This window comes from Paramisgurnus dabryanus, chromosome 7 (genome assembly GCF_030506205.2).
Source record: "Paramisgurnus dabryanus chromosome 7, PD_genome_1.1, whole genome shotgun sequence".
In the NCBI taxonomy this organism is placed as follows: Eukaryota; Metazoa; Chordata; class Actinopteri; order Cypriniformes; family Cobitidae; genus Paramisgurnus; species Paramisgurnus dabryanus.
Window position 1 is genome coordinate 11,946,791 of NC_133343.1, and position 23,796 is coordinate 11,970,586.

Consider the following 23,796-nt stretch of genomic DNA (forward strand, 5'->3'; position numbering starts at 1 on the left):
TTTCTAAATACTACTGTTATACTTCATTTGTAACCAGGGGCGTTGCACCAGATCTGTGGCCCTATGCATAGGCAGTCCTGATGGGCCCTCATGCTCCACCCCCATAATATATTCCAGACTTTTCAAGGGCCCTCTCTTCCTTTGGGGCCCTGGTAATCAGTACTGGTTTTACCCCCAGTCCGACGCCCCTGTTTGTAACTTAATTTTTTTCTCAAAAATGTAAATTATTCTTGACTGAGCAAAGAGAGACCGAAACATCTTGAATGACATGAGGGTGAGTAAATTATAGATTTTTTTATGAAAGTAAACTATTCCTTTAATTTTTTAAATCCACAAGAACCACGCATGGAGACTTCAGTGTCATAGTTCTCATGCCACCCCATAAATAATTTTCTAGATCCTCCCCTGGTAACAAATCAGAGAACATAGACATTGCTGTGCACATGGATGCAGACAATTAACGGCGTTTCACAAAAAACCTAGGTTATGGCATAATTTCCTCTGATCATACAACAACATTTCCAAATAATAGAACTATTAAACCACATTATAGGTATTTAAACAAAGTGTCCAGAAAATTCACCAAACTAAAAGTATAAATGACATGGACATGTACAGACTTACAGGTTACAATACGTAAGCAAAACAAACTTTAACAGATCTACTAAATCTCTTCAAGCTAATGTTGACAAAAACACATTCCGCCATTTATACTGTGACAATCAACAGATTTTTAAGAACAGGTTTTATAGCACATGACATTAGTTAAGAGACCTAATGTACACACTAAATTATTAAATAAAATTCACAGTTAACAGAACGTGATATAAAAACACGTCTTACCTTTTGCCATCAGTATATTAAAAAAGGCGAGCAAATAATTAATGCAATTCACTAAGTAAACTGGGTTTTCCCTGATGGAACTGTACACTTTAAAAATATGCAGCATTTTTGTCAAATCAACAAATATTTTTATGTTACTTAAACTTAACCAATTTAGTTACAATGACAAAATAAATAATAATAATGTGGTTTATCTAATCAATGAATACAAGGATGCAACCCCCCACCCAAGGATTTATACTAAATTAAGAAAAGTATGATAGGGGGTTAACTGCAAAAGGGCAGGGATGAAAGGAAGACTAAAAAGACAAGCAAATATGAGATTTATGCATCTGGTTTATTTGATTGATTTCCTTGGTTATTCTAAACTATGGTAAAAAGCATTGTACAGCCACAGAAAACACCTGCTTGTTTACATTTATTGTAATAGATTCTTAAATATACAAAATATTAAGGATTAGTAGAATCGTAAAGATTTCTATTATCATGAAGATAAAGTACCTCCCTAGTCCCTTAGCATACAAATCCATTGATAGGTGCTCAACTACATTCTCATTTTGTTGCAAACAAATCTAATATTTCCTTTAGGATTAATGCATGATAACAGCATATGAGTGGCATCCAAATCATGAAAAACATAATTTCTGAAAATGAGCAGATAAACGATGGCAAGGTAAAAATGTTGCTCGTTAAAAATAAAACAAATTCCATCAACCCATTTAACTGGTAACAAAAATAATTCTATAAATAAAGATATTTTTTAATAACCAGATTATGGGAAAATAGAAATGAAAAAAATATATATAATACAGGAGATGAGGTACTAAATTTACAATAATTCAAACCAAATTATGATTATTGTTGCATTACCCCAAGCTTTAAGTAAATAGTTTTATTCCTGCGAAAACATGATATTGATTGTGGGTCATACTGCTTCATTCTTTGGGTAACCAGGACATGTTCATTGTTCATTATAGAGAAAGTGCTGTGAAAACAGCGGCTTATAAAAAAGTCAGGTAGATGGGTGTGTGCTTTGCAGGCCAGTTCTCACTGCCCAACAAAAACACAAACATGTCACACATACCGAAGTTGCCTGTTGGATATCGAATGTTCGGAAAAACTGTCAGTGTTACTCAACTAACTGAATTTTAAATAGGAACCATGAATGCAATAAACAACAAAAAATCTTGAGGAAACAGCATGGCCCAGTTTTGAAAAATGGATGCGAAAGCCTCGCCCTTTCTTATTGTCTTGACAGTTCTGTGTTAAAACCTTTAGACATTTACCCTCTTTTTTGTGCATTTCTTTCCCAGCACAGGGAGAGGATTTGGCACCGTGTGTACATGCATGTTAATCAAGGAATTATATGTGGAGGGAGGCTGTAATCGGCCATTTAGAATGGTCATTTAGAATCTATTAGCTCTTTGTAGCCTCCTTAACGTGCAACACACACACACACACACACACACACACGCACACGCACACACAGTTCTACAGCTAGACTGTCAGTTTTTCATGAGAGCATTGTTCTACACATAGGGCTTCAGGGAGTTCTCTGAGTTCTTTCATAGTCAGGCACCAGTGTGAAAACCCAAAACCTGGGAAGCTTCTGTATGTCTGTCATCCTTCATAGAGATCCCTTCTTCAGGTTGCTTTTTCGGATTCTGCAGGGGTTTAAAAAAGGTTTACAGTCCCAAACTCATCAGCCTGCTTTGACTGCAGAATTGAGTTGTTTTTCTATCTTTATGTACAATCTAAAAGTGTACAATCCATTTTAAAATGAAAATTATGATAATAATTATACTAATTGTAGTCTTCACATGTGGGTGCACGCAGGGGGTTGGTAAAGCAGGGGTCAGAAAGATGTCATGATGTTATCTGAGTCTCTTTTCTGCCGAGTAGATTGACATGTAGTAGTCATTACTGCCCACTGCCAGGTGAGGCTGAGGAGATATAAAGAAAAAAATCTATTTAACAGAAAAATGTATACTGAATTTTTTTTTCAAACACATAAAAAGCAAACAAAAATCTTGTTCCAAACTCAAATTGTAAATGAGGTAAACAAACTACTTATATTAACGGTTCAAACTTAAAGTGCTGGAACTATTATATTTGCAAGGATTTTTAGGGGTCCAAGCACAAAGTGCTGCAAATTATAATGCATTTATATAGTTATATAGCAAGATATTAGGGTGGTTCATAATGACGCTTTCACGGCATGAAAAAAGTTGTATCTGTACTAGAAAACTCCTGTTTACATGACTGATTTTTGGAATTATCCCATCTACCACTGACTGTATACATCAAATTCCACCAGTTTAGGATACTTCCGGAAAGATTTGGACGTATCTTGCTGAGGTATCCTACCATGATACAACAGCCATTTGTTGCCATGGCAAGTAATTCCATCAAAGATTTTGTCATCTTCACACCTACAGAGGCACTTGCATTTCACACCTATTTATTTAATATGAAAAAATAACCGAACATTCCACCATTGTCACAAAGCAAGGAACAATGAAAAGTCAATTAAATGCAATACCATTTCATTTATTAATCATACTAATAAAAAATACTACATCTTTTCAAGGGACAATATTAAGAAATACATTTTTTGAGAGTAATCAATCTGCTTGTGTAGCAGTATAGATTTGCTGTCCTCTCAAAAAAAACATACAGCCATTAATGTCATAATAGGTGGCAACAAAACTGACTTCACTCTGTTGATTCTTTGGCTCATGCAGAGTACAATGGTACCAAATATGTCAAACTTACTTCCTGCCATTTTGAATCATATTATGAACCAATTTTTCAAAATCCTCCTTGAGCATTTGTCTGATTGGCATGAAATTTGATACGGATCATCTACAGACACTCGTGACAAAGTTATCAAAAGCTTTTTGACAGACCAATCCTTTCATGTGTCCTGTGCTAATGAATTTGATTGCGAGCACGCCAGATTGGATTTAAGGCTGTATCTTCGCAGAACCTTTGCGTATTGAAACTTAGTTTATGTCATTAAAGTCATGACCCGAGAGTGCAAGCACCATTGCCTCACAACACCAACTAGTGGTTTCAGAACGTTTTGCTTAAAAAAACTGCAAACTTAGATCTAAAATCATAACAGTGATCATGGATGATTCCTCGAGGCATGCCAAGTCAAACAATACCTAATGGCGGCCATTTAGGGTGTCCCATGACAAAATAATTATGATGCTGTATCCGTTTGTGTATTGAGATTAAAAGTGTGACGTGTTTTTACAGTCATGCCCTCAGGATGCATGAACAGTTTCATCACAGTGCCACCTAGTAGTCTTGAGATATGAAAAATGCCTATTTTGCTAATAACTTTGAAAAAAATCAGCTTTTTCTTCGTTTTAAACTGCTTTCCCAAACTTCCCAAATCATTTTGTCTATTTGGACGTTTCTGTGGATAACAACCAAGAAAGGCAAGATAAAACTTCCCAGTCTCCAGGAACAACAACATCACAGCTGATCACAGTTGTCACATTCTCTCTCCCTCACCCACTCTTTTACTGCGAGTCCCCAAATATCAACCAAGAAAGGCGAGCTCCACAACCACCAAAGCCCCTGGGCCCAGCCTGCCCTCCCCCTACATCTGAGAGAGCACTCTGACCTCTTCCTTTACGTCAGGGATCACAACAGCCCTCATCTGCAAACAGCACTGGTAACTGACATGTGTTGGGTCCCTGCTACGACCGCAGTAACAATCATAAATGTCTGGAGAACAAGCGGGAGCCCAATGTCTCTTTAGTTTTCCCCATCTCTGTCCTGATATGTAATAGGAAGAAGGCGGCCCTGTCCAGCCGCACTGCAATTCTATCTACTTCATTCTGAGATTGATACAGGGCCAAAACCAGTTACTGTTAAGTTAGAACTTCTGAACACCCGTTCACTAAAGAACAAATCACACTTAGTTAATGAACTTATCACCACTAACAACCTGGACTTTATGTTTCTAAATGAAACCTGATTAAACGCCAACATTTGCTGATGAATTCACAGAACTAATATCAACAATTTCCTCTGAATTTGATTGTTTTGTTATTTCTGGAGATTTCAATATTTATATAGACAATGCAGAAAACAATACTGCGGTTGAACTGGTAAATGTTTTAAACACTTTTGATCTTACCCAGCACATGCAAGGTCCTACACACAATCTGGGACACAGTGGTCTGCTTATTAGCAAGGATCTAATCATTTAATCTACCATTATTTAGGATGAAGCACTCTCTGACCATTTCTGTGTTTACTTTGATTTATTGATCTGTCCTGCCACTGATGCTAGATAAGTCTATGAATGGTATTTATGAATGCTATATCAATGTTGCCAAACATATCAGCAGACTCTGTGAATGTTCTTCTTGAAAGTTTAACTTAAAAGTTAAAGATGCTATTGATAGTACAGCTCCAGTAAAGGTCAGGATGATCACTGGCAGACATAAAGCACCTAGGAGAAACACAACAGCAGTACAGAGCATGAAAAGCTGAACATATGTGGCAGAACACATCTATAAGGACAGTCTTTGTGCTTTCAATGTAGAACTAGGCACAGCTAGACAGACCTTCTTCTCAAACATTATAAACAACAACATAAACAACACTCACACTCTTTTTGCTAAGGTAGAGAGACTAAAAAAAACCCAAATCAAGTCTCTAGTGAAATACTCTCTGACAACATTTTTTGCAACATTTTTCTCTGAACTATCAGTAATATCAGAATGGCGATAAATATGGCCTCATATTGTACTGTGGTCAGTCAGATATCATTACAACAACCTCAGAAATTAGTCATTCTTTCAGAATTTGACAATTGATATCCTTGGAAGAAACAGCACAAAATCTTAAAGCATCAACTTGCAGCCTTGATACGCTCCCCACATCCTTTCTCAAAAAGGTTTAGCTGTTTAGAAACTGATCTCTTAAAAATAATAAATACCTCTCTGATCACAGGCACTTTTCTAGAGTCGCTAAAAATGGCAGTTGTTAAGCCTCTCCTAAAAAAGATTAACCTAGACAAAACCCCACTTAGCAACTACAGACCAATCTTAAATCTTCCTTTTATAGGCAATATCATTGAAAAGGTTGTTTTCAATCAGCCGGTTACACTTTATTTTGATAGTCCACTTTAGACATTCTACTAACTATAAATAACTTTGCAACTACATGTCAACTAACTTTCAATAATTTGCAACTATACATCAACTAACTGTCATTAGTGTATAAGTAGACTTTAAGTGTTGGGGTTAGGGAAGAGGTTTGGGTTAGTGGAATAAGTTGACATGCACCTGCAAAGATACTTATAGAGAGTTGAATGTCTGTTGAAATATCATCACAATAAAGTGTTAGTAGATATTAAGCAGACAGTCCACTAATTCTCTAAAGATTGGTAGTTGATAAGTAGTTGCAAAGTTACTTATAGTTAGTAAAATGTCTAAAGTGGACTATCGAAATAAAGTGTTACCAATCAGCCTGACAAATTCTTAAACTCAAATGGCTATCTGGACAATTTTCAATCTGGCTTCCGTCAGCATCACAGCACAGAGACAGTGCTCATAAAGATAATAAATGATATTCGCTTAAACTCTGATTCAGGTAAAATATCAGTGCTGGTGCTAATAGATCTTAGTGCTGCCTTTGACATGGAAGATCACACCATACTCTTACATAGACTGGAAAACTGGGTAGGGCTCTCTGGAATGGTCCTCAAATGGTTTAAATAATACCTATAAGGGAGAGGTTACTATGTGAACATAGGTACAGTAACCATAGATCTGAGTGGACACCCATGACATGTGGAGTCCCACAGAGCTCAATTCTTGCACCGCTTCTGTTGAAATTGTATATTTCTCAACTTGGTCAAATAACGAAAAATAACCAAATTGCTTACCACAGATATGCAGATGACACCCAGATATTCTTAGCCCTGTCATTCAATGACTACAGCCCCACTGACTCTCTATGTAAATGCATTGATAAAATTAACAGTTGGATGCATGAAAACATCTCCAGTTAAACAAAGACAAAACTGAAGTCATTGTATCTGGAAATAAAGATTCAAGTCACTTTTACTCCTGTTTTATTCTTTTTAACACATTTTAAACTGTTTTTATACTCGTTTACACTGTTTTATACACATTTTAAACTCGTTTATCTTTGTTTTTATTATGATTTTATTTCTCGTATTTTTTATGCAGATGTGGCTTTAAAAAAATGCACGTTTTCTCCTGGGGCATTTGGCAATTCGCAGAATTCTGCAAGTGCTTTCGGGGGGGGGGGGGGGGGGGGTGCTTACTTACAAATTCCCTTAATGTTTTTTGCTTCACAGAATATCCACCAGGTGGTGCATAAAAACAAAATTTTTATATGCTTTGTCATTGCGGTTGTTTCCAGAAGATAATAAGGGCATTGCTGAATATTTAACATTGCTATTAAAACAGCAAAGTGACGTCAACCCCTTCCTCCCAGCATAACAGCACATACAACTATTAAGATGACATGAGAAAATTAGAAGTATCCAAAAGAGCACAGTTCAAATATTGTTCATTAAAGCAGTTTTATACACCTTTCTGCTTTGTTTAACTTGACAAGCATTTTATTTGCCACTGTCAACACGTTTTGTGATTGATTTACTGATTTAATACAGAAACTTGTCAGAAGCAAAGATATTGTACTAAGCATCTTTATATATAGTTAAAAATATTGTATTCTTATATATTAAGAATAACATTGTGATACATTTATATTGCACTAAAATGCTTTGCATATGGAAAGAGGAATTCTTCTCAACCACCACCAATAAAGTTTAAAAATTATTCTTTAGAAAAATGCAGTTTAAACCCACGTGGAGCGAACAAGAAAACATATGCTTACATACTGTACAGTCGGCATATGATATCTTTTTTATTTAGTTTTACATATTTATTCATATAAATTATATATTATAACATTAATAGATTTTTTATGTAAAATGTACATATATATTATTAAGGCATAGGCCTATACATAAAATAGCGAACAAAGAACTTTTGCAGACGAAAAACACCTTTTAAGAATATTTACACTTACAATATGTACTTAAATAATCAATTTCATAAAATGTGGCTGTATAGACAAACACGCCGCGTCTCCTTCCAGATATCTTATCTCACACGTTCGCATTCAACACTTTTCAAAACTTATTCATATGAAATCTGATTATAAATTAAAAAACTAAGTTTTAAGTTAAGACAATAATAAATATGTTTATCTTTATTGAAAGAAAAACATAGAAAATGTTATTATGGGTATAGTTGATGCAAATAAAGTGTCAATGTGCAGTATACAAACAATGCAAACAAATGATTTTAGAGTTAAGATAAATGAATAATTCAGTCTGCACTAGCATACATCAAACTAAATAATTAATAGGGGTTTAGACTTTAGGGCTGAGTGAATGTGAATTTGTGGTTTTAGTTTTTAAGCAGTTGTTTTTATAAATAAGACTTTACATTAAATTGCGTTTACAATTAAAAATACTAGTAACTAATAGCAATACATGTATTAAAGGGACATTCCACTTTTTTGAAAATATACTAATTTTCCAGCTCCCCTAGAGTTAAACATTTGATTCTTACCATTTTGAAATCCATTCAGCTGATCTCCGGGTCTGGTGCTAGCACTTTTAGCATTGCTTAGCACAATCAATTGAATCTGATTAGACTATTCACATATTTTTCTATTTAAAACTTGACTCTTCTGTAGTTCCATTGTGTACTAAGACCGATAGAAAATTAAAAGCTGCGATTTTCTAGGCAGATATGGCTAGGAACGATACTCTCAAACTGCCGTAATAATCAGTGACTTTGCTAAGGTAACATGGCTGCAGGAAGTGTAGTGATATTACGCACTGCCAGAAAATAGTCCCCTTGGTTACTTTCAGTGGCAGGGGACTAATTTGGGATAGTGCATAATATCACTACGCCTGCTGCAGCTTCTTATTTAAAGAATGAATAAGAAGTTTGAATCTTTAAAAAAGATTAATGCTCAGCCCACAAAGAAGCCAAATGACAATAAGATATTTAGTGTACAAAACCACAAATAAGCATTTGTGGGAAATGATAACAGATAGCAAAGTGACTTTTAGCTTTTAATTAAAAACTTTCAATTAAAAACGTAACACTTTAAATAGTAAACAAATGTGTATTTGATGTTAGACGTCTCTATTTAACAGATATTTCAGCCGACCAACAATTCTCCAGACAGTATATACACATACACATATACATATACATATACATACACATACATACATACATACACATACACATACATAAATATGAATATATATATATATATATATATATATATATATATATATATATATATATATACACAGACACATATAGTAGGTATGTTAACAATTAATCGATCTTCGATTAATTGTCGATAAGAATTAAATCGATAAAACTTAACGATTCTCGAAAAGGCAAGCACGTGCGCAAAGCACGTACACAGCTGGTGAAAAAACTAACCAAGCGCGAAGAAGTTAAATTAGCCATGATCACAACGATTCTCGATGCCAAACACACACTTGGGCTTTTTAACCTCATTCGAGACGAGGCTGGCTGCTAACGCAACGAAATGGCATCCGAAGTGGATCTGAGAGGGTCCGATGCCGAAAATCTAAACACAGTTAGGATACTGAAAGCAAAGACCCTCTTCAGGGAAGCCTGCAAGATTAGCATAGCAACGCTGCTAACGCTGCTTTACACAGGGAAGGAGACCAGAAGCCGTTTTTAATAAAAAGATTAAAATGTAAAACTTAAATTCTGGCAAGAAACTGTTAAATGTAAACTGTAACTGACTGTAGTTACACTCTGAACATATATCAACATATATCATTGATCATCATTATTGACTGGCTGAAACGCTAGACGCTAAACACTGTTGCGGGTTTTCTAATGGAAGGTTGAAATCTTCATAATATAAGCATCTTTGCTGAAAGTACGCCGCAGGTCTAAAGCTGAGGTGACGACGGAAAAAGTGTCCTTTGTGTGCCTCTTGGACACAATTACAACAAGTGGTGTATCAATGACTTGAAAAGCGAGGTGAACAACTATAAAAAGAACACTTGATGAGAAACTTTTATTTTGTCATGGACGCACGGACTTTTATCTGACTGTGCGGAGTGCCCGTTATGAGGCGGAGTTTACTGTGTCTATTAGTCATTATATTTCATTACAAGATTAAATTGATGATTTTTATCAAAACACCAACTACATTGACTCATTTAACAATCCCACTAGCATGTTATTTAGACAAAATAAAATATTTAATTCGCGTGAGGAAGCTGGCGTTTTTAAGCACACTTTTATGTCATTGGCTATATGCCACTGCTGTAATGGCTTACTGCACTATTACTGTTAACGGTTATTCGATTGATTGATCGTAAATTTAAATGATCATCGAATATGGGAAAATGCATAATTTGACATCCCTAATATATATGGGCCGGGACTTTAACGCGTTAATTAAGATTAATTAATTACACCAGAAATAACACGTTAAACATTTTTAACGCATTTTAATCGCACTTATTTTTGCACCACGGAACATTTCTCATTGGATGAGTTTCGGCGGACCGATTATACTGGAGCACCAACTAGCGTTCATGACTTCAGACAACAACAAACCACAGTGAACATGAACGAAGAAGCTGATGAGATCGCTTTGGTTGGCCCCGTGGATGGGATTTTTTTGTAAAAAATGAACGGATGGAAGCGTCGATACGAGCATGGTTGTGTGTAAGCTATGCAACAAGGAATTCACATATCACCGCAGCACATCGAGCCTCAAGTATCATCTCAATGCAAAACATATAGCAGCTAGCGTGGACGTTAGCACGACTCCGAGTACAACGACTTGGTTGAACAAAAATAAACAATATTTTGTTGCTTAAGCTTATGTATTCAGTCATTATTCATGGTATACTAAAAATCCATGAGAAAAAATAACAATGTTCATAACAATTTATATGTGATTAAAATGTGATTAATTTCGATTAATTAATTACAAAGCCTCTAATTAATTAGATTAATTTTTTTTATCGAGTCCCGGCCCTAATATATATATATTACACACACACATATATACATACACACACTTATATATAAATATATATCGGAGTCCGCTGTTTGTGTTTTAAGTAAACATGCTGCACAGTGTTTTGTACATGTATATGTTAGAGCTTTCTCTGAATTTTCAGGGCAATTGATGAAATAAGATCGCAACCCTCACACGCTTGCCGCTTTGTTTTATGAATGAAAGGCTAAAAATATCGCTGTACACGTGTGTTCGCGCCAGAAGTCAGAAAACCCGTAAAACATTGTGTTCAGTACCTCAGATCAGAAAAATGGGCGAAAAGATGGTGGTCCGGTGTGGCTGTTCTACCACATTCAACCACATGTGCGTTGACACTACAAAAACCTCTGAATGTGGTTGAAATTGGACGAGCTCAAAACCTTATTAACAGGCTTTTGGTTCACTCCGCGGGAGCCTAAAACATTTTGTTCTATACATTTTTACCCACACATTTCTACATAATTTCAACCAAGGGTCGGTCACTTGTTGTATCTGCTATATTTTATAGATATATGTTAATGTATACACTGAAAACCCTAATAAGTAGACTGAACTAATTTTAATGAGTAAACTCGTTGCCTCAATAAATTAAGTATTGGGTCTCCCAAAAACTTACATTTAAGTTCACTAAACGTACTAATAATATGTTACAAATATTTTATTTTAAAAATGCTTTATTAATTTTAATGTTTTTTTTACATTTAGACTGGCTTATTTTTATTTAAGACACTATGTTTCGCATCGGTACAGGAGCGACGAGAGGACCACCACTCTGTTCACTTTAAGCTTGGTAGAGTCTTGTAGAACTTTGGAGCATAGCCTTTCAAGAGTTTGGCTGGCCTTTTGAACTCTGATATTTATCTCCTGGTCCAGGGATCCATCACTAGAAATTGCGCTGCCAAGGTACTTGAAGGTGATTTGAGAACTGGGTGCCACCAATGGTGATGCTTGGCTGGTCTACAACTCTCCCTGGTGCGGGCTAGTAGAGAACTTCATTCTTGTTGATGTTAATATTTAAAGGGGCGGTGAATTTGTCGATTTTATTGTTTTATACTGTTGTCTGATGTCTACTTATGATGTTCGCGTAGTTTTTACATTCAAAAACATCAAAATCAATAATTAATAGGCTATTTTGTAACATGGATTAGTGGCTCTCTGGAGAAATGGTTTGTTTGAAGGGGCGGGCCGCATTTGAGACCTGGACGTAAACACCCAATGCTATGATTGGACAGCTTCATTCCCCGTCATTACATGTGGGGAAATGTTTTAAAAACATTAATGTGATAAAAATAGCAGCCGAACACAAATATGTTTGAGCCACAAAAGATTCTGGGTGCTAAAGATGATACACATAAATGACAATACGTATAGTAAAGTAGAAACAGAACTCGACGTGACTAAATTACTGTATACAACACAGTAAGCGCGCATCAGAATCTAAACTGCGGCTGATAAATCCTTATCAATAACTTTGTATATTTCTATTGTGCTTGTGAGGTTGCTTTTACATTCAGTTATATGATAAAAAATGAGCTTTGTTGAGTGTTTGACCTTTCAAACACAACTTGCCTAAATTACCGTATACAACACAAATACAACATAAATCCTTCCTTATAACTAACTTTGTATATTTCTACCATTAAATTACAGTCGTATTGTTAAGTGTTGTACCTTTATTAATCGTTTAATGTTTTTAGTAAAGTAAATGTTACAACAGGACATCAAGCAATCTCTTCTAACAAAGCAATAGTGAAACGCAGTAACTTAAATAAAGTAAAATGTCTTACTGTGTATTATACTGCTGTGTCATTGTTGTCAGATCCAATATAAGTGGCGCTTTTAATCACAGTCTCTCTGCAAATCCAGCATCGACTTCTTTACAAATGAATCCGTGTACACAAAGTTAACAAACACTCCCCACACGAGCTGGAACTTCTTCAAAAGCAAACTTTATCCATGCATTCCTAATTTTATGTTCCAAGCCTCCGAATTAAAGTATTTAGCTTCTGTGTTGTTCCCACGCGGTTCTTCCACAACCGAAAATGCGTTTCCATGGTTTGTCTATCATAACAGATCACCGCGTCAAAATAAAAGTCTCTCAGAAAAAATTTATTTAAAAGTCATTTTGGTTACATTTGTCAATCTTTAAAGACATGTTTACTTGTTGAGACACACGTGTGTCACGCGAAGCTGTGGGCTGGGCTACAAAAGTGGTCCTTGTATTTGGCTATGGGGAGGTGCTTCAATTCTACTTTGACGTCATACTTCTCCGAATTCCACACTGGCTTGTTTTACTGGCTTGGTGCCAAAAACTGTTATATTTCAGTAGCATGACGTTTTCAGTTCTGAAACTTGCAGGATGTTCAGTATGATGACCTCTTATATAACAAATTATCAAATTTAAATTGAGTATTTGATTCACCGCTCCTTTAAGCCAAACAGCTTTGTTGCTATAGAGAATCTGTGTACGATTGTCTGAAGAGGGTTCTCCAGGTGTCCATTGAGAGCACAGTCAAAAACTGCAAAAAGAGCTTTTGTGTTTAACCCTCTGGAGTCTAACCAGCAGCCATATCATCCTGTAGCCCAAGACAGCTTGCCCACTGAAGCCAAGCAGGGTTGAGCCTGGTCAGTACTTGGATGGGAGACCACCTGGGAAAACCAGGTTGCTGCTGGTAGAGGTGTTAGTGAGACCAGTAGGGGGTCTTCACCCTGTGATCTGTGTGGGTCCTAACACCCCAGTATAGTGACGGGGACACTATACTGTCAAAAAGCACCGTCTTTCGGATGAGACGTTAAACCATGGTCCTGACTCTCAGTGGTCATTAAAAATCCCAGGATGTCATTCGAAAAAAGTAGGGCTGTGCCCCGGCATCCTGGCCAAACTTGCCTATTGGCCTACGAATCATCCCCACATCTACTAATTGGCTATATCACTCAGTCTCCTCTCCACTAATAAGCTGTGTGGTGGGCGTTCTGGCGCAATATGGCTGCCGTCACATCATCCAGGTGGATGCTGCACATTGGTGGTGGCCGAGGAGATTCCCCCATTCATATGTAAAGCGCTTTGAGGTCTGCAAAAAAGCGCTATATAAATGTAACGAATTAATTAATTAAATGTAACAAATGAATTATTAAATTAATTAGGGGGTTTTTAGGCCCTGGGGAAGTTTTGACATGCACTGACATTTGTGCTTTTTTCAGTTGCTTAAAAACATATTAATGGCAAAAGTCTCATAACACTGTGTTCAGCACAAACTGGGCTACAATATTACATGAGCTACATGTATGTACATGTTTGTATTTTTGAGAGAAACATGTTTATGCGTGGTTTTTGAAAAAGCTACATTTTTAAGTCACTGATGCAAGTCCACAAAACTAATTCTAAACAGGTCTTTGTTTGAGCCTAGAGATCGAAGAAGACTGAGCAGTCGCGACAGTACCTGTGTAAACACACCCAAGATCAGGTCTCTCACAGCGTCTCTCTCCACCTAACAGGACTTCTCCAATCATATTAATGTGGAACAACTTAATCAGTTTGGTGAACTTGGCTGGGATTTTTGAGTATTAGCCACAGAGCGTCTAACACCTTGCTGAGATCAATGAAGACCATGTAGAGGTCCATGTTCTGTTCCAGCCACTTTTCCTGCACCGGTCTCACAGTGAAGATCATATTGATGGTGCTGCGATTCATAGGCAGACTGTGACTCGGGCAGGTTCTGTTTAAAGACTGATGTCAGTAGTCTGATGAGGATTATGTGGGCAAGAATCTTGCCAGCGGAGGAGAACAAAGAAATACCCCTGTAGTTGCTACATTCAGCTTTTGCACCTTTGTTCTTAAAACTACTGTGGTATCACGAAACTCCGGGGACATAACTTTATCTGCCTAGATGCTGGTCAGAACCACATAGAATGCCTGGAGTCCATCCTCAACACGTGCCCTGTAGAACTCTGCAGGGATGCCATCCTTGCCGGCTGCCTTGCCAAAGCTTATTTGCTTGATAGCCCTCTGGACCTCAGCTAGGGATGGGGGATCATCTGGCTGCTCAAGAAAGGGATTTTAAGGGATCAGGTCAAGGGCTGACTGGTTGACTGTTGATGGGAGGTTAAGCAATTGGCATCTGTTTCTACTGCCTTGTTTGTCTTTGATTAATGTGAGACCATTAGCAAAACGTAAGGGGGCGGAACCAGATTTTGCAGGACCCTATACTGTCTTAAGAAAGCCATAAAACTGCTTGATATTATTTGTGTTGGCAAAGTGTTATAATTCTTCTTCTCGCAGGGACTTTTTTTTGACGTGGACCTTAGGTCTTTCTGCCACTCGAGAAATGCTTTGTCCTTTGAGCCCAGCAGTCTTGATGAATGCGCTCCTTGGGGCCTAACACCACCTTGGCTGTCTCTGTCACTACATCTCTAAACTGATTCCATTTCTCAATTTCATTTCCAGTTAGTGGTCCAAAGGCAGACAACTTCTCGTCCAACCTGGCCTGGAGCTTGTGGAGATAGCCAGACTTCAAGACCCTTCCTATGTTGGATGCTGAATGTTTGACCTTAGCAGACCTTTGGTGATGAGGAACGATGTCCAGCATAAGTGTCGCATTAAGTAGCCTGTGATCTGCATGATGTGATTGCTGTCGCGCATCTGACAAACTAGCGAGTGCCTCAGACAGTAACTGTTACACGAAGACAAATAGTACAATTGGTTTAATCTTGTCAGTGCTTTGCATTAGATCGTTTCAGCTATGAAACTTTCTGAGGTGTATGCGGATCTGGAGCTACCTCTGCCATCATTTAAAATTACTCCATGTATGCGTGTGTGTGTGTGTGTGTATGCGTGTGTGTATATCCGCCTGGATTTGGCCTACCAAATTTCAAAAGCTTCCCATACCCACATGCAGAGGTGCACATACAAAAGTTTGGTATCATTTTACAAGAAACCCTTTGAAATTACATAAAACACTGTTAAAAGTGGTCAACATGGTTGTATGTGTTGTCAGTCCTCTAATAAACACAAAAATGTTTTTTTTCTAAAGTCTGTATTTAAAAGTGTATAACTCTGGCCCTGAGTGGTAACGAAACCTACAGACAGTTTTGTTTGATTCCAGCTATTGCCAGCTTACAGAGGAAAAAGGAATTTTTTCTCTATCATAATAAATGCAAAAGTTATTTTACTCCAACTGAAGGGAGGAATAATACCCTTTTTGTATTTAATTTCTGCCTAAAAATATTTGAAGTGCTCCCATAACCACATACAGTGGAATAAATGGAATATCTTTATATCATTTTAAAGAAAACCCTTTGAAGTTACATAAAAAGCTGCTGTTTGTGACAAATATTGTTATTTATGTTGTTTTTCATATGATGAAACACCAAATTGTCTTTTTTTATGTTGTAAACACTGTCTGTGATAGTGTATAACTCTGGTTCTGGATGCTCTAGCAGACTGCAGACAGTTCTGGTTGTTAGCAGCAGCAGACAGTAAACACCCAAAAAAAGAATGAACTCTTTAGCATGTCGCATTCAAAAGTTATTCTCATTTTACTGAAGGGTGTGAAAATACATTTTTCATATAAATATTATTTTTTTGTTTTGCACATATAATAAATAGCAAGGGATTATATATGCACACAACCAAAGAAAATGCTGTGAATGGACTCATTGTTTAGAGTAGGACCTAAAATAAAAGATGATGTATCATTTGTGGCTATCTGTGCTATCTGAGGCAGACCACACTCAAGTTTCCCATATGTTTACAAAAGACCATATTTTACCTCATTATTCATTCGACGATTGTTGAATATGTGATAATAATAGAACAAACATAACGATGTAGCTTTATTCCTGAGAGTGAGAGCTTTCATGTGATATAAGACTTGCCCATGTTGGTCATACTTGAAAAATATGAAATACGTGAATATTAAAATCATATACAAAATTGTGGGGGGGTGATAGTGTAAATTAAGTGTAAATAACTTTCTTACAGTGAAAGATATCTCAAAGTGATGCATATCTGCAGAAAGTAGAGACTCTAAGCTTTCAAACAGTATCTCATATGTGGTACTGGGTCCATGATAGACCATTAAAAATTACAGGAATATTTTATATTAAGTCAAAATAAGATAATTCTGGACCCGGTACAGGGTCCCAGAGTTAAAGAAGATATGCGTGTGCCCGCGTGTTTGTGTGTGCATGAAAAAAGATTTTCTGTAAAAATCTTCTCTGCATTAAATTTATGAACATCATTTATTATGAACACAAAAACAACTTTAAATACAATGAACAATGAAGCAAGAGTAGAGGATGGACGGAGAACTAAACAATCAAGGAGACTGAATTTCTCACACCAGTGCAGCAGCAACTGGTGTGCAAGGGAGGTGCTCTCTCCTCAATATTGCTGCAGATACCAGAGATTATCCCAGCTTCTCTAGGAAAACGCTTCTCCTAAACAGCTTTTCACCTTCCTCATGCACGAGTTGCTGCTGCACTGGTAAGATAGATTCAGTCTCCTGCTGCTATCCCTCCAGACATAAAGCCACAGACACCAGCAGCTCTGGAGGGAAGAGGGGAACATGCAAGTGTTGCACAGAACAAAAACGAAGAACAGCACCACCATTTCCGTTGTGGTGGATACACTTGCAGAGAGCACCAAGTGATATGCTGCAAGTCCTGCTGGAAAGACTGAACACACACACGTGCACACATAGCCTACACACTAAAAGTTAGTTTGATTGTTTAGTTCTCTAATAAATGTGGTTATAATGAAAGTCAACGGGGCAAAAACAGACACTAACAATAAATGAGGGAGAAAAAATTAAAAACTGATGCTACACAAAATTTTAAATGCATCAAAGCCAATGTTTTTACTAATCTTTGACATGCCCAAGACTGTGTAAAAGATTTTAAAAAATCCATTCCACAATCACTTTTTATATTGAAAATCAGTCATTTTGCGTGTGTTTTTCCTCAAATCAGTGACACCACTTATAAACTTGGCAATTAAAGAGTTTAAAGAGAATTAAATAGAATTTTTGTAAAGATTTGGTAGTTTTGATCAGTACTAAGGTTAATTAACAAATATATGAGAAAAAAATGGAAAAAATATTCATTTGATACATTTTTAAAGCCGTTTAAATTAGTGGATGTTTTCATCCACCAACAACACGAAAGGGTAGTAAATTTGAACAATGCACAAGGTTTAAGCAGTAAAGCACAAACAGCAGTGTTTCCCTACACGCAAAACTATAAAAAAAAAATGCACAACCTGCCACACGCATCAGCCAGCACACAAACCCAACCTCGTGAAGATTTTCTTCTTGTTGTTACATTGGCAGGTGTCGTATCAGTGATATGTTACAGATACACTGCCGCCTGCTTTACCAGAGTCGAATGTTGAAAACAACAAATACGGCAATGTGGGATTTTTTTATAGAAAGACTAAAAATACAGGAGAAATACAGGGAATTATTTAAATGGGATGATGGCGGATAAGAATGGTAAAATTTTAAATAGGATTATAAACATGTAGTAACAAATTATGGGCCCACTTGTGGGACAGTGATGAACAGGTTAAGCATTAAATGGCCTAGCATCAACCAGACTGTTTATCAGACTGTATTTTTCAAGAGTAGTGTCTAAAGTGTGTGACATTATGGACCAATGCATTGTCTTACCCAGTATGGGTGGAAGGCCAGGCAGCTGATGGCTCCAATTCTTTGCCCCATGAAACCATCATAGTATTTAATGTTACTGATAACATCCCCATTGGAGTTATACACTGCTATAAACTGATTCATGGAGCCACTGATGAATAGATAGATAGAGAGAGAGAGAGAGAGAGAGAGAGAGAAAGAAAGGGGGAAAGGGTCTAAAATTAAGAACCTTTTAGGAACCTGATTTTAGGATTAAGCTACACTAAAATCACAACAGCTGTATTTTATATAAATGCATATGTTTGGAAAGTTTTAACAAAAATACACTACATTTGAATAAATAATGAATCATAATAAATTATAAAGTGCATGTATATCTCTCACCAGGCGAACAAGCTGGCCTGAGGATGGATGTCTAGTGCTGTCAGTCCTTTCACAGTCTGCAAGACATTGATTGTTTCTGGTAACCGTGGATCAAAGAACCGCACATCTCCATTCACACTGAAAGAGAAAAACCAACTTGATTGTCATACATTGTTTATCACTCTATAAAAAATTTAAAGTTAATCCCAGTTAAACTCATGTTATAAGAAAACTGGGTTAATCTTTCCAAACAATCAATATAATCAAAACTTAGAGGTTTAAGAAGTAATAGCTGTGTGGCCACAAGAAAGCGAATTGTGAGGTTTATGCTAGGGAGCATAAAGACTGAACTATACGTGAAAATGGGTTATGATGAGTCCACATTTAACCTATTCAAAAGTGATAGGCATGTTGGGGTCAGAAGACAAGCCTGGAGCGGTGCACCCATATCATGAATACTTGTTTCCACTGTACAAGCTTTTGAGGACACAGTGTCTGCTTGGGCTGCTTTAAAGGGACACTTCACCCATTTGCGTAAAGCTTTGTATAGTTAGAACCCCAGTCATGTTTTTGAATGGTCATGCATAATTTTCTCAGTTGCCGCTGAAACAGGAGAAATACAGATTTCAGTGTTGCACATCCTTCTTTCAGTGATGTAAAATCATCATTTTGCATCATTGAAAGAACGAAGTCCAATATCTTTGTTGAGGGAGTGAGACTACAAAAACACCCCTTTTCTCGGTCAAATAGGCACCAAATTCTAAATGTATGTTACATTTCGACAATATGACACACTTTCAATAAAGATTAATGTTTCTACTCGTGAAATGCTCCTTTAAAGGCACGCTATGTAATAGTTTTGCATTAAAATATATAAAAAAACTTCTAGCTCTGTTATATTTTTATATAGTTTAAAAGAGTGTTCTGCCCCTGCTTATAGGGATGGTGTCATGTCCACATTATCATTTTAATTCTGTGGTAGAAATGATAAATCTGTACACTTAACACATACTGTTGTGCTGAGCTAAACAGAATAATAACATCAACTCAATGAAACACTTCTATGCTGTGTTGCACCAACATGTTCCTGTCTTCAGAATTTGTTCAAGAAGAAAGCTGAACTCAAACAAATAACCCAAAACTCACTGTAGTATCTTAATCGGGCATTTAGAAGTGTAACCAACAAACGGAGGTCATATATCCATAACTTCAGATTTGTGGTGAGCAATATACCGTACTTTCCAGACTATAAGCCGCACCGGAGTATAAGCCGCATCATTCAAAAATGTGTCATTAAGACGAAATAACATTTAAGTCACAGTGGACTATATACGTTGCGTTTATTTAGAAAATGATTTCACAATATCCAAGCTGAAGAACAGACATTTAATTTGAAAAGGCAGTTATTCAACATCATCTTCCTTTATTTCTTTACGCCATTCCAGCATCTACGGCTATATTCATGGCGAGAACAAGTTAATCCATACACAAGTTTTATTCAGACAAGTTGATCCATACACAGGTTGGGGGAGGGACAATTTGGCATCTTCAATTTGCCTAACTTGCATGTTTTTGGCCTGTGGGAGGAAACGGGTAGCCTGGTCCAACCAGACTCTCGTACATTCATTTCATTTGTACAGAGAGTCTGGCCACGCTCCATTGCAAAGCGTTACTTCCGTTAAGGAGGGTCCATTGTTGAAGTTTAAAACTATTGGATCTGCCCAGAGTCACTCAGGTTCTGCCAAAGCCAATCGCTAACGTGTGGTCGTGACGTATATCATGCACCGAAACCGTCCGGAAACAACAAGTCATAATAATCAGACAAACAAAACTTAGCAAACCTGGTTCTTGCTCCGGCTTCAACTTCTGTATATTCGGCAGTTTAGCAACAACGGACCGAATAGCTTTTCTCACGTCTTTCTCCGCTGCCATTACTGAACTACAACTCAAACTGACGCACGACCTCAACGTCATCGTTCTTAGCCACCCCCATCTGTTCGCTGATTGGTCCTGCAGATTTTTGCAAGAGAAACAAAAACTCTATAGAGAAATCCCAGACGTACTGCTGAAGCGAAATGAAAAATTAAGCAAAAGCACGTAGGAGGGCTAGGAAACGGGAGTACCTGGAGTAAACCCACGCTGACACAAAGTTATTCAACTAAACTATAGCAGACAGAACAGCAGTTTGAATAGATGTCTTGGAGTTAAATGAATATTATCAGTTATTTAAACGATAAACCATAGCATACAGAACTTACCTGGAAGGTTGAATAGGCTAAATTAACCAAACAAGCCAACCAGCGTGAAGTTCGCATACTCGTCATTCCACATTACTGAATCTATTGAATTACATAAATACAGAAGCAGCATATAGCGGACTCTTGCGGCTGTAGACGGTAATGTTGTATCTTGCCTCATAAATGTCAAAATTAATTCATACTGACTTACAAGGCGCACCTGACTACAAGACGCAGCACCAGCCAAGTTATGGAAAAAAACACGCCTTATAGACCGAAGATATGGTAAATTCCTGTATGCGTATCTCCATGATGTTTGTCATCTCCCGATGGTGGGTCGGCAGTGGTAGCTAAGTCACTGCCCATTCTTCCTTTCCTGGCTTCCAGCTCAACTGCTCCTTCTTGCTCCATAACCAGCAAAAGGCTCTTTCCGCAGCCTCCCCCTTCCTGCGAGCTCCTGCCTTCCTCTCCTTCCCTGTCATTCCAATGGTTGTAAGCATTCTTCATACTGACTGAGCAGGGAATCCTCTACAGCTGACCTCGACCGGGAACAGCCAAGCCTTCCATCCTTTTTCCCTACAATTGTGCAGCAGGTCTTGGTATTTGAGGCTCTTCCTTTCAAAGGCCTTTTCACACCCCTCTTTCCATGGGACTGTAAGTTCTATGAGGATTATCTTTTCCCCTCTTCAGACCACAGTAACACATTCGGCCTCAGGGTTGTCTGGACAAACTGGGGGAACTGCAGCCTTCCTCCCAGGTCGACCTTCATTTCCCATGATTGGGCCTTTTGTAGCAGACTGGTTCTTCTTGTCGTTGTGGTTGGTGGCTCCCCCCTTACAAACTGGATTGATTATGTTTTCCGAAGTGGTTGGCATTTCTTTTTCCTCTCTTGCTTTAAGGTGTTAGCAAGTGTCATGAGCACCTTGTCATGGCGCAATTTGTACCTACCCTGGTTGAGTGCTTTTTTACACCCAGACAGGATGTGTGACATGGTGCCCCTCTCCCCGCAAAGTTTGCACAAGGGGTCCTTCTCTCATACCCCACCTGTGCAAGTTTGTTGGGAGTGTGTCATACACTGATCTTGACAGGAAGGATATGAAGAACGGTTCCAGTCTCCATAGGTCCGCCCAGGAAATCTTCCTCTTGGGAAGATCCCATCTGGTCCAGGCTCCTTGGGAAGCTAGGTCCACTGTCCTTGATCTTCGTCCTTCCTCTTCCAGGTTCCGTACCTCCTCTTGAATCATGGCTCTTCTTTGACTGGTTCCTGCCTTCCTCCACTGTGAAATACATTATTGAATTAATTTATTCTGATTTCTTATAGCTCTCATTTAAATCCTGGAAACAGACATTGCTGTCTCAAGGTGGCTTTTTAATTTACTGTAAGTATGCTGTTAGTCTTAATAATAAATTATTGTACAATTGTAATTATTTATTACATTCATTTTTATAAATTAATTATACATTTAAACATTCCTAATTTTTTGTCTTATGTCTGTTCATATTTATTGGCTAACAGGTTTTGTCATGTGTTTTTGTGTGTCATGTCTTTGTTACAGCTATATTGCTGTTCAGTTTTGGTCATCGATAAGGCATCATCACCAAGTTCAAGAGCAAGCATTCAAATCTTTGTACCCACAAAAGTCATTCCACTACAGTTTAAAATCATGAAGTCCCTTTACTTGCATGTTTTTCAGCTATATTCCTGTCATGCTTTATTGGAATGGAAATTGTTGGTGGTGAAGCAAAACAGCAGATAACAAAAATGTCAGTCCCCCCAACTGCCTTGGAGAAGGGTGCCCTACATTGGGACTGGATTTTGGTTGGTTAACACAAACAAATGTGCAGTTCCATCAGATAAGGTTGCTCGGATAACTAACAGACATCTTTTATAGCTGACCTCAGTGCCAGGAAATTTTTATTGGTCCACACAATTTCTTCTGGTTGATCGTAAAAAGTCTGTAAGAAAACAGTATGGCTATGCAAAGTTTTGGCTTACCAAAGAACAAATCTTTACATTCTTCCACCAACAAAATGGATAAAAAACCATCACCTATTGAATTTATACTCGTTTTGAGACACTAGCATTCTGAATTACAGAAAATAAAATCTCCAGCTTTGTGCTAAGATACTGAAACAGAGCACCCAAGTTCTGAGTCTCACACTCACAAGAAACACTAACAGATCACCAAAAAAATTATCAATTTTCTGAATCTCCCAGAGAGATTTTACATCTCATCGATCTGAGTTTCACAACAGAGACTGAAACAGATCGACCTCAAGTTATGAATCTCCAGCCCATGTAGTAGGAATTAATAGCAGATCACAAGTTATGAGTTTCTGGCCTTTGCATCCAGAGACTAAGCAGATCACACCAAGTTCCGAGCTTTTCGTCGAGGCAATCCCCGACGTCTGCAACAAGGTGAAGCTCAGGAGAGCAAACCTTCACTTCAAGGGACCTTCATCTGTGTGCTCCAGATTATTAAGGACCTTCTGCACCGGCTCCAGGACCGCATCTGTGTGTTCCAGATTGCTAGGATCCTCTTGGTGCTCCAGGGATCAGC

The 23,796-nt window shown here is 37.6% G+C and overlaps 1 protein-coding gene and 1 pseudogene across 4 annotated transcripts in view; one reads left to right on the forward strand and one right to left on the reverse strand.

The window, feature by feature from the left end:
- Positions 1-1,161: 1,161 nt before the first annotated feature.
- rptor (regulatory associated protein of MTOR, complex 1) overlaps positions 1,162-23,796 on the reverse strand; it is a 343,625-nt gene continuing 320,990 nt past the window's right edge. For all 4 annotated transcript variants that reach the window (XM_065253269.2, XM_065253268.2, XM_065253267.2 and 1 more), the window contains 3 exons: positions 19,020-19,136; positions 18,657-18,786; positions 1,162-2,786 (listed from right to left, as the gene is read on the reverse strand). In XM_065253269.2, the coding sequence (XP_065109341.1) occupies positions 2,718-2,786; positions 18,657-18,786; positions 19,020-19,136 (316 nt within the window). In that variant the 3' untranslated portion in view covers positions 1,162-2,717. The remainder of the gene's footprint in view (positions 2,787-18,656; positions 18,787-19,019; positions 19,137-23,796) is intronic.
- Positions 13,548-13,664, forward strand: LOC135734430 (5S ribosomal RNA; annotated as a pseudogene).